Source organism: Jaculus jaculus, chromosome 5 (genome assembly GCF_020740685.1).
Source record: "Jaculus jaculus isolate mJacJac1 chromosome 5, mJacJac1.mat.Y.cur, whole genome shotgun sequence".
Taxonomy (NCBI): Eukaryota; Metazoa; Chordata; class Mammalia; order Rodentia; family Dipodidae; genus Jaculus; species Jaculus jaculus.
In genome coordinates this window covers 128,400,198-128,412,223 of record NC_059106.1, presented here as the reverse complement: position 1 = coordinate 128,412,223, position 12,026 = coordinate 128,400,198, and the positions used below count along the sequence as shown (strand labels likewise).

General features: G+C 41.6%; 1 protein-coding gene across 1 annotated transcript in view; it reads right to left on the bottom strand.

Annotated features, from left to right (window-relative positions):
- Positions 1-12,026, bottom strand: part of Atp13a4 (ATPase 13A4) — a 138,769-nt gene that overhangs the window by 48,825 nt on the left and 77,918 nt on the right. The window contains exons 10-14 of the mRNA XM_004654257.2: positions 10,926-11,096; positions 9,934-10,091; positions 8,871-9,059; positions 6,474-6,535; positions 1,707-1,857 (exon numbers count right to left, since the gene is read on the bottom strand). Of these exons, the coding sequence (XP_004654314.2) occupies positions 1,707-1,857; positions 6,474-6,535; positions 8,871-9,059; positions 9,934-10,091; positions 10,926-11,096 (731 nt within the window). The remainder of the gene's footprint in view (positions 1-1,706; positions 1,858-6,473; positions 6,536-8,870; positions 9,060-9,933; positions 10,092-10,925; positions 11,097-12,026) is intronic.

The following is a 12,026-nucleotide window of genomic DNA, read 5'->3' as shown; positions in this document are numbered from 1 at the left end:
TATTTTGCAATCATCTCATTTTGTGGCTGAAGAAAAATATCAGAAAAGAAAATGTGATCCCTATCAAAAAGATCTAGAAACCATAATCCAGAATGGATAAGGATCCACAAAGATGTACAGACTGCCACAGAACCACACTGCCTTAGAGGAGTGTGGAACCCAAATGATGTCCCAGGCCTAGACTACAAATAACTGTAGGGAGAGAGGTGAGCTGGAGCCAACATCTGGATGGGTGTTCCTTACTTCCCAACACACTTTTTGTCTCAGCCCAGCAACTCCAAGGATTTGCTTTATCAAGATTACTACTGAGGAGATCGGCAGTTAAGGCACTGACTTACAAATCCTAATAGCCTGGGTTTGATTTTACAGTACCCACATAAAACCAGATGCACAAAGTGGCACATACATCTGGAGTCTATTTGTAGGGGCTAGAGGTCCTGACATACCCATGTTCTTTCTTTCATTCATTCATTCTCTTTATCTCTCCCTTGCAAATAAATAAATAATTTTTCAAAAAAGATTACTACTAAATAAGGTTTCCTTCCAAGAACACCTTGCCACTTTCTTCCCCCTTGTTTTATGTGAACACCACTGGTCTAATTCAATGCACTCATTTTATGGTCAAGGGGGCTAAGGTCCCAGCATGCAAAAGAACTTCACAGGATTGAGAAGTCAATTACAGTAGAGTTGAAATTAGAATCAGAAAAACCCCGATTCCTGAATTTCAGTATTTTTCTTTAAATTTAGCTCAGAATATCAAGGAAACTGTAATGGCATTATTATTGTTTCCCACCTCAGAAAGAAAATCAAAATTCAATAAAGTGGAATAAACTTCTTGGTCACAATGGATCCATGAATTACACCCAAATAATGTGGAGAGCAGGGTTCCTCAATCCTCATGTCCTAGGAGGCATCTTTCTTTTTAATTTTTGTTGGAAAATAATAATTGTGTGTATTTATAGGATACAGTATGATGCCTTCATTTCTGTATACACTTTAGAAAGATTCAATCATGCTAATTATTATATTCATCACCTTACCAAATTAATTCATAAAACAGTAAAAACAGTTAGCAAATGTGTTAAGAATTATAATTATGGTAAGAAATGTGATATAGTAAGGTAACATGATAAGAACTCTCTATAGGGGGTTGGAAAGATGGCTCAATGGTTAAAAGAGCTTGCTTCTCAAGCTGATAATGGGAGTGTGGATCCCCAGCACACATGTAAAGCTGTATGGCACACTACCCCAGCATGCCTACAGCAGTGGGAGGTGGGGTCAGGAGAATCCCAAAGCTCATGAAACAGGTCTGGCCTTTGCAGAGGCGAATAACAAAAGAGAGCCTTTCTCAACCAAAGTGGAAGGAGAAGACCAACAGACCAAGATCATCTTCTGACCTGTACAAGTGCCATGTGGTACACATGCATAACCCCACATGCACACATATGCATACACACACACATATACACACAAATAAAAAATAATAATCATATCAATACTACTGAACTTATAATAGGCACCAAGGATTTTTGTTGCATCATTAATCTAATCCCACAATAACCCTACAGAAAACCAGACTTCAATAGTTTGCCCGTGGTGCCATATTGGAAACTCCATGTTTTATACATATCAAAGGGCTATGATAAGGCCTGGGTTGTGCTGGCATTAAAGAAGCTTCTTGCAATCTCTGGAAGGTGGACACTTACCCATTTGGTGGTTTCAAACATTTTGAGATCCAGAGGGTCTCCCTGAACAGTCCCATCCAGAAGAATGAGAGAGTGGCAGCTGGCCATGGCTGCGTACAGTGGGCTCCAAGGCAGAGCCTTGCCCGAGGCAAAGCTGTGGACTTCCTGGAAGCTGAGTGAGAAGAGAGACAGAGTTTACCCCAGAAATGGAGCCTCTTGGAGGTGAAGCTGTTTGGTTTAATATTCACTGGTGCATTTTTCTCCAAACCCTTCCCATATAATAGTGCTTTATTCATCCTGCGCTTTAGGAAAGTTCACTGAACATGAGAACGTCTCTGAGGTTCTTTGAAGCTCTTTTCCTGCTTTTGCTTATCACTTTCCAGCTGATATAATTCTAGAGGTACGGTGGGAATTGGAGGTAGCAATCTTACTTGTGAGCTCTATACTCCTACCCTCAACTACTGGACCACGTCTTTTCCAATCTTGTGAAAAGAACAGACAAGAACATGCTCTAGATGTGAGAAGCTGCAACTTCCTCAACCATTCCTACAGGGCAGAATGCATCTTCTTAGCTGTCTCCAACATATCTGATGTTTGGCCTCCAGTAGACAGTCAATAAACATAAAAGTAAACAAAAGAATGAGCTGATTCTTAGAAACCCACAAGTTATAGTAGTGGGAAAATATGGACACATTTCTTCTAGAAACATTTTTGGAAAGCAGATACTGCATTTTTCTCTTCAACACTGGCATCTTTTATCTTGCCCCACTCTCCCCATCATCTCCCAGGAAAAGTGGCTCCATCTAAAACTCCGTGGACAGGCAACTTCAATATCCTATACAGGGCTCTGGCACTAGTTCCAGTGGAAAGCAGTGGGTTCAGCTTGAGCCCCTCTAGAGGAAAGCCTTCTGCAAGCTTGTTGGTCAGGCCGTTCTTTATGAATAGTTCAGTAGTGTGTTTGACAAGCAGTCATATTTGGAGCTTATCTGAATAGCAGAAGTTTCTTCCTATGACGAAGCAAAATTTGCTGCTTAGAGTTCATCATGGTCTATTGCTGTCTCTCCTTCAGGTCAATTTCTTTCAGATTTGTGAGATAGCCACCATAGCCCCTTTATCTGCCTTTTCGTTGGGATTACATGGGAACCTCTAGCTTCTCCTCCACTCCCTTGTCTCAGCAGGCCCTCACTTTCCCAGGTACTATATCCAAAAGTTTATGTGTTATAGTTCATCTTAACACATGGGCTCTGTGGGGGTTTGATTCAGGTGTCTCCCATAAACTTAGATATTCTGAATGTGAGGTTCCCAGCTCATTGGGTTTTGGGAATTAATGCCTGGTGGAGGTGGTGTATTGTTGGAGGTGGGCTTATGGGTGTTATAGCCAGTTTCCCCATGCCAGTGTTTGGCACACTCTCCTGTTGCTATGGTCCACTTTATGATGGCCAGGGGGTGATGTCCACCCTCTGCACATGCCATCATTTTCCCTGCCATCATGGAACTTAAGCCTGTAAGCCAAAATTAACCTCTTTTTTTCCCCACAAGCTGTTCTTGGTTGGGTGATTTCTACCAGCAATGCAAACCTGACTACAACAGTAAAGTGGTACCGAAGAATGGTGTCATTTGCTGCTAGACACCTGATTAAGTGGCTTTGGCATTTTGGAGCTGATTTTCAAGAGTAATGTGGAAGGATTTGAAACATTGGTCTAAGAGATGACTTGCAGTGCTATAAGTACAGCTTGATGGATTGTTCCGGTCAGAGTTGAAAGACCTAAATGCAGTAAGAACTATGGACTGTGAGGTTTTGTTATGAGGGTGAGAAAGAGCTTTGCTTGGACTGGGCTAGCAGTTTGTGTTAGAAGCTTGCTGTTATGCCCGTGTCCTGAGAAGTTGTGCAGGGTTGCTTTGCATAAAATTGAATTGGAGTGAGCAGAGGGATGTGGCACAGAAAAAGATGAAATCTTTGGGTGAACTGCTGCCCATTAATCTGCAATTGAGAGATTACAACCTATGAGATTGGGCCAGCTGACCTGCACTGGGGCATCTGGAAGAATGTAGACTGTTTTGAAGGGGTTTAAGTGCTCAAGGAGTGCCCTGCTCTTCAAAGTCTGCTTTATTCCCCCCTGGATTAACAAATTGGCATCCTACCTGGTATTGTGGAATGGATATGCAAGAAAGAAAGGGTAATTAAGTTTGCAACGTGGTCTTGTGTTTTGGAAATGGCCATGGGCAGTGTGAAGCAGGATTGCCTGCATGGAGACCCAATGGAGCCATGAGGATGAACCATGGATTGCAGTGGAGACTCAATGGAGATGCCTGGACTGGGAGATGGCTGCTAAGGAGAGCTGCAGGCCCCAATGAAGTTTTTCCAGACTGTGAGTAGCCTAGCTGGAGGGGCAGAATTGGAATGCCAGAGATTTGTTGCTGGTTAGAATTATTGGACTTGGAGATTTGTCACTGGTTAGAGTTGTTGGACTTGAAGCTACAGAGTTTGATGTTTGCCCTGGCTGTTTTAAATCTTGTATTGATTGAATATTTCTTTGCTATGCCCAATGCCATCTTTTGTAATGTGAATGTTTATTTTGTGGGTTTGGGGGGGGGGATTTTTTGGTATTATGGCTCAGTTAAAAGATCTTGGACTATGGGACTGTATGAACATCACTGGAATTGATAAAAAACTATGGGAACCACATGGATCCTTACTCGCCATAATTATTGTATATCAAAATAAGAAGTCATCTTAGTGCTTATAACACGTTTTGTGGCAATTGAGGAATCATCTCAAAGGACGTGACCCGCAGCAATCTTGTTGCTACAGAAGTGTAACCTCACCCTGGAAAGCAACATACACACAAGGGAGGGAAAATCTGATTTTGATGATGACACACACCCTTGTCACCTGCCATTCTGGGGACAGAGCCAGAGTTGGGATAGCATGACAATACAAAGAGCTCCCTCTCATCCTTGTCCTTATACTTTTATTTGAAAATTCATAATTTTATAAAGCCAAAATACTATTCAACTGCTTGAAGGACCTGGAACCTTATTCAGGCCCCTTCTAGAAATACAAGATGTATTCATATGAGTTCACTCTTAATTGGGAAATATCATATAGATATAGATAACATCAAACCTTTGCCTAGAATTAAATCTGTTTTCTTCTACTTAATTTCTTAATTTTGTCAATCTGTTACAACCTACTTTTTTCACCTTCTGAATGTCATGTTCACATTTTGGAAGGAAAGAAAGGGAAGAGAAAGAGGAAGGAAGGGAGGAAAAAGGAGAAGCTGAATGATGAATAACAACCTAAGCTCATATCACTTGTTTTTATTTAAATGAAATAAGTCCTTTATTAGAAAAAGACAATTGCTGAAGTTTGGGGAATAATATGAAGTCAATTCAATACATAGAACTTACAAAAAAGAATGTCTTGAGTTCCTTTCAGATGGGAAATGTGTAGACTGTATTAGTATTTGCATGGATAAATGTTATGATACAATGGACACAAATATAATAAGAAAAATACTTTTCTCAGGATAATAAAAATTTGAATAAATATTTTCAGTAGAAGATGAAATAGAAAACCACTAATGAATAAGTGTTCAGAATACATATTCAAATCTGCCCTCTAGGAAAATGAAAAGAACTTTAGAAAGTTTCAGACTTTGGAGGCTTCTGCAGATGGATGTGCCAAGATTTTAACCTATAATTGTCTTGTCTACAGGTATTTTACTGTAGTAATGCATTAACCAGTATAATTATAAAATATTTTTTACAGTACTAGGTATTGAACTTAAGGTTTTGTGTGTCCTAGGCAAGTGCTCTACCACTGAACTATATCCCCCAGCCTTCTAAAACCCTTTCATTTTTATGACAGAATCCTCTAAATTTTCCAGGCAGACCTTGAACTAGTTCTGTAGGCCAGCGAGGCATTAAACTTACTGTCCTGTCTCCTGAGAACTAGCATTACAGGCCAGAGCCACCAGCCTGGCCTAAACATTTTTATATGGATCAATTACATACCATATGAATAATGCAGAAGAACCACAGTGTGCCTCTTACACGCGAAATATGTATGATTGTATTCTAGAGGCACATGCTTTCGTTTTCAAAGAAAACAGCCTTTCCCTTTCTCATCCCACAGGAGGTGGTAACGGGATAAAAACAGCCAGACAGTGAAGCAACCTCACCCTTGGCCACAAGAGGGCCAAGGGTTGGGGGAGGGAGACTGCAAACCTTTGAGACACCAAGTTGAAAATTGCCAAACCACCATTCTCTTCTCACTAAACTGAGGGGTTTCTGACAGACAGAAGGCAGAGTTCCCAGAATAGGAATACCAGGAAATAGAGGACACTAGGTGCCCTACCACAGGAGTTCCTCTTCCCGGAACTCGGCACCGAGCCAGGGATGTCCTGTCCTGCTACCCCACATTCTGGTACTTGTACGCAGAATGCTCCCTCCCTGGACGGTGTTCAGATTCCCAGGACTGGGCCAGCTCAGGCCTCTGGCTAAAGTGCTGAAAGCAAAGCACATTTCAGCCAGGATTTACGCTAGGGCCCAAACGTGCCCTTTTCTGTGTGTGTATGTGGCATGGGGCTGGGTGGTGTGGGGGCTGACATACCTGTGGTAAGGAGATCTGAAAGCACTCGGGAGGGGAAAATTCAAAGACTAGATTTTGGCAATCATTGTTTAGCAACATTTAAAACCAAACGGTCTCCATTGGTCGTTCAGAGCATAAGCAGGGGATTGTGAAAAGAGAGAAATCACATCGTAATTGGTCCAAGTTACACTCACCCATTTCTATCACAGGGCACAGCTCCCCAGGGATCCAAGCCACCCCTCGTTAAGGTACCTGTCTAAACAGAAATATATTCTCAGATTACTTAAGAGGTCTTTCTACCCCACAGTGAAACCAAATAAGGTATGCTTGAATAGCGAAGCACACCATCCCAAAGATAGTATGGCGCCTTGGCCATGGTAAGGTGGATACCTAGGGAGGCATTTCACCATGAGCTGAAACTAAGGCAAGCCTAAACTCTTGAGAACTTGTGTGTCTGCCCTGAGGAAAGGAAAACTATCTCCCAGCACACCTCAGAGGACCATGTTGAGGATCTAAGAATAGACAGAAGGAATGGAGCAAGTCCTGAAAAAGTGAGAGAAGTAAAACAAGCGAATAGCAGGGTTGTGCAGTAGAAGATAGAGTGTAATCAGGCCAGGCGTGGTGGCGCACACCTTTAATCCCAGCACTAAAGAGGCAGGGTAGGAGGATCTCCATGAGTTCTAGGCCACCCTGAGACTTCAGAGTGAATTCCAGGTCAGCCTGGTCTAGACTTCAGAGTGAATTCCAAGTCAGCCTGGTCTAGATTGAGACCCTACCTTGATAAAACAACAAAAGAATGTAATCAGAAATGAGTCATGGAGTAGAATTTTTGCCTGCAGGACACTGTTTTGGAGAAGACAAAAGAAATTGCCTTTGGAGGGTTTTTTTTTTTTTAAGTGTGTGAAAAAAAGTGTGTGAGTGCTGCTATTTTTATCAGTGCAGTATAATGACTCAGAATTAGTACTAAATTCAAATAACATCTGTGTGACTAGGAAAATTATGTAATCCCTCTAAACGTCAGAACCTTTATCTGTAGCATAATCATAATCACAGAGAGTGACTGTGAATATGAAATGAGATGTTACAGAGCTATTGGCTTAATACTTGAGCCACAGTAAGAGCTGCTGATAAAGGTTATGACTCAAAGTCATGGCTGTGTGTTGAAGTCAGGTTTGTATCACAATTATCTTTGCCATGCTTATTTCCTTTGTCAAACCTACAAGTATGACACCATAGATCACTATTTCCTTATGATGCTAATCTGATCAGTAATAATATGGAATGGTGACAGGAGCCACATGTTAGTCTTCTGTGCTTGGTATGACATTCTAATTCTGTACTAATGATAAAACATAGTCCTTAGGGCTGGAGACATGGCTCAGCCATTAAGACATTTGCCTGCAGAGCCTAATGATCTGAGTTCAGTGCCCAGTACCCACCTAAAGCCAGATACACAAAGTGGCACATGCACCTGGAGTTTGTTTGCAGTAGCTGGAGGCCCTGGTGCACCCATTTCTCTCTGCCTAACCCCTTCTCTCAATCTCTCTCTGCTTGTAACTATATAAACAAGTATTTTAAAAAACATAGTTCTTATCCCATTAATTCTCTACATCTCCAGTGTACTGTTTAATGGATGCAGAGTTTTCATTTGGAGAGATGAAGAAATTTTTCTAGAAGGATGATGTTGCAGAACAGAGAGAATATAGTTAATGGCAGTACACTGGACTCAAAATAATTAAAGTGGTAAATTTTACCTTATGCTTGTTTCAACTCAATAAGAAAAAATGAGTACAACAAAGAACTTCAATGGTTCCCCACTACAAAATTTCTTATTCTTGGTCCAATAAAACCTCTTCCAATACTAATGCCCTGCCCAAATCCAAACCACAATGTCTCTCACCCTGTCACCACTCTTTGCTTGGGCTTCCTGTCCACACTGCCTTCATTTCCACCCTATTCTCTTACAACCCACCTTTATTCCAGTGTAACAGACTCACTCAGGAAAAGGTGGAATAACAGACTAGTGGGAGCAAACAGTAATTGTAGGCAATAAACTATACATGGAACACAGAGTAAGGGTCTGCTATGTGACTCTGTTACAATCACGCCTCATAACAAGACACAATTTAATAAACTCTTCCTTTTTTATTCTCTCTCATGTCAATAAATAATTATATAACACTGACTCAGTTACCAGGCAATGTCCTCATAATAGTGATTCAATATATATTGCCATAGTGAAGTGCTTAATGTTTCTTGGATGAGGGTTTTGATTGCACGGGACAGAGTACTATTTTTTCTTTTTCTTTTTTTTACAGAGTTCTATTTTAATTTATAGTTCTTCATAAAATATCAAAGCTGGAAGCAACCTAAAACACTCATGTATTCAGCTCCTATGCTCCCTCCACAAAAACCCTGAATCTGAAAGTTCATGAGACACCTTTCCCAGATCACACAGCTAGTTGTAGATGAAATGAGGTTGGGCACCCACAGCCTATGCTTTCTGCCTCACGAAGTGGGAGGGTAAAGGAGATGCCTATTCCATGATGACGGCAGTGAAAACTCACTGTGAGAATAAGGATGAAACATACCTTGTCAAAGCAGACAAGGTTTAGTTGTCCACATATATTGATCCTTTGGGGGCTAATGCAGAAGATGCCTTTCTTCTTCAGTCTCCTCTGGGCATAGATAATGCCAGTGGTCAGGGCAGCAGGTAAGGCAGGAGGAATTGCAATTGTGATAACATCCAGGGCTTTCCTCACCACCTCCTCAGGAGCTTCCTGGAGGGGAGAAACACTTTTGCTATTAGAGGTAAATTATCCAGGCTCAGCAGTTCAAAGAACTTGCTTGCAAAGCCTGTTTGCAAGGGGTTCGATTCCCAGCACCCACCTGGGATCCCTGTTGGCACCTACAATGGTGGGAAGTGGAAACAAGAGAATCTGAAGCTGCAGACTCACTAAGTCTGATGTTAGTTTACAACATTTCAATCCATCTGCGGTGGCAAGAGACCCTGTCTCAACAAAGGTGGAGCACCAACCCCTAAACTTGTCCTCTGATCCCTATGTACATGCTGTGACATGCATGTCCATACTGATTCATATAAACAAAGTAAATCATCCATGAACCACTCTGTGCATGTCTTTTTTTTCCCCTATGTTTACCTTTTGAGGCTTACTTCTGAGAAATCATATTGTGGGCCAAAGAATATGATCATGCTTGTGGCTCACAATATATTTTTTTTTCAAAGTACAATGAGAACATCTGTAATAATTACCATGACTTTGCCAACACTAGACATCTGATTTCATTTAAAGTTCTTCATTTAATAACTACAGAATACTACTTTATTGAAATATTTTGTATTTCAAATGAATATTTAAAAAATGGTATAATGTGTAAGAAAAAGAGCTTAAATAGAGTCATGCTGATATTTCAAAAGCCAATGTTTCCCCACAATTGACCAAGATCTGATTGTTATTATAGAAGTGAGTGACAAATTGCTCACATTGAGGAACTGGGGTCCTACAACCAGGTTTCAGTGCTTGCCTTTATTTCTCAGTTTTGTGAGCTATGCCCTTGAGTAAGTTTAACAGGGCAATATAAAATATGTAGAGGACAGTGAATTGTACATCAAAGAGAACAATGCCAGCTTACCCCGCTGAGTACATACACGCACAGAGTATAGACCATGCCAATGGTGGCCGTCCCTACGAGGCACAGGAGGAACCTGGTAGCATCCCTGTAGAGCTTAAAATTCATGGGCTTCGGATAAAGAATGGATCTCACGAGGTCTCCCTTTGCAGTGTTGAAGCCTAAAATAACAAACACATATCTGCTTTTTCAAGGTGACAGATCAGCTGCTATTGCTCTTCTAAACCTCTCCATGGTCTTGGTTTTCTCTGGGGACATCTAAAGGGTGTTTAAGTCAAAAGGCAACAACTGGGACAATGTAAAATGCCAAAATATAATTTCATTATCTATATCAGAGCCTACTCTCTTTCTCTCTCTCTTTTATCTTTCTTCCCCTCTACTTCCAAGTTCAATGCCAGAGACAGGAAACCATGATGGCAGAATATACCTTTTTCAAATACAACAAATACAGCTTAATTTTAAAGAAATTATCTACAACACACACACCTCACTTGAATTAAAATATTAAAATCACTGGGCTTGTAAGTGCCACTGAGTTCAGTTTTCTCAAGAGCCCTCACTGTTTTCAGTTTCCAGTGTCCTGCATGGAATGGACTTGGGATGTGGGTTAGAAGGCCTGGATTTCAGGTCTAGCTTTGCCAGTTACTGGTTGTGTCACTGTCTAAAATTTCTCTTGAAGTGTGTGGCCTCAACCTGCTCATGTACACAATGGGAATAGTAGGCATCTTTGCTCTACATTCTTGATGTGTAGAAAAGAAGTTCACAAACTGCAAAGCATAAAACACTGGCTAGTGACATCCATATCACAATTCTTCCTAAAATGCATCTGCCCAATTTAAATGGGAAAAAATCATCATTTTAAATATATAGATTTATATATAAATTTGTTTTTCTATCCACTGTCAGATCTTTACCTAATAAATATAAGGTACGACACAAACTAAACATGACCAGAAATATGTCATTCAAGACAGCACACAGGAGGTGACGCTGACCTGTCCGCAGGACCACTGCTTTCACAGCCCCGGAGCAAGCTGCGTTGGTCTGGATGACCTCTGTTCCACAGAAGAGGACGTGCCGTCTGGGATCTCCTTCACTCTGTGTCTTCCAGGGTGCAGAGCTATCCATCTGGGGCAATGGAGTTTTAGTGACAGGGATGCTTTCTCCTGCAGGAAACAATCATCTCTCTCATTTTGTGAGCTGGGATGCCTTCTTCCTGTAAATCATGACTGCAGGAGCTCATCATTCCACAACATTCACCAGGAGCCTTCCATAGGGCAAAGGCAGTGCAGGTATGGGGGTACAAGATACAGTTGTTACTGAAAAGCCTATAGTTTAGAGGGGGAAGCAGGCATGTAAACAAGGAGGCACGGTGCTGTATTAACAACACCACAAGTACTCTAAATCAAATGTAGTCATTAAAATAGATTAGAAATAACTAGAGAACAGCAAGCTGAAAGGTCTAGAATCTAGGGTCTGTAAGGAGCCATGAGTGCTATGTTTAGGTGAAGACATAGAGAAACACAAGGGTGACATAGCTGAGTGAGGGCAATATCATATTTAGGTATGACGGAGAGAAAGAGAAAGAGAAAGGGAGGGAAGAGAAGAGGGGAGGGGAGGGGGAAAGGAAAGGGGAGGGGAGGGGAGGGGAAGGGAGGGGAGGGGAGGGGAGGGGAAGGGAGGGGAGGGGAGGGGAGGGGAAGGGAAGGGAAGGGAGGAGAGGGGAAGGGAGGGGAGGGGAGGGGAGGGGAGGGGAGGGGAGGGGAGGGGAGGGGAGGAGAGAGAAGGGGGAGAGAGAAAGACTTGGCCCATGGTAGGAGGGATGAGTTATAGACCAGTGTTCTTGGAAAGTACACATCCAGAGCTCAGAAGTGAGCATAAGTGTCTCAGCTAGAGGAGATGAGGTCTGAACTAAGGCAATTGGCAGGGAAAGTAAAAAGGGAGTACCAGATTCAAGAAATAAAGATGTAAGAAGCTACAAAACTTGAGGAAATTTTTATATTGTCAAGTTATAGGGATAGATACATTTAAAAAAGCTTCCTGTTTCTGACTTGAGACACTGGACAGAGTGGAACAATATTCCTCAAAGCAGAAAT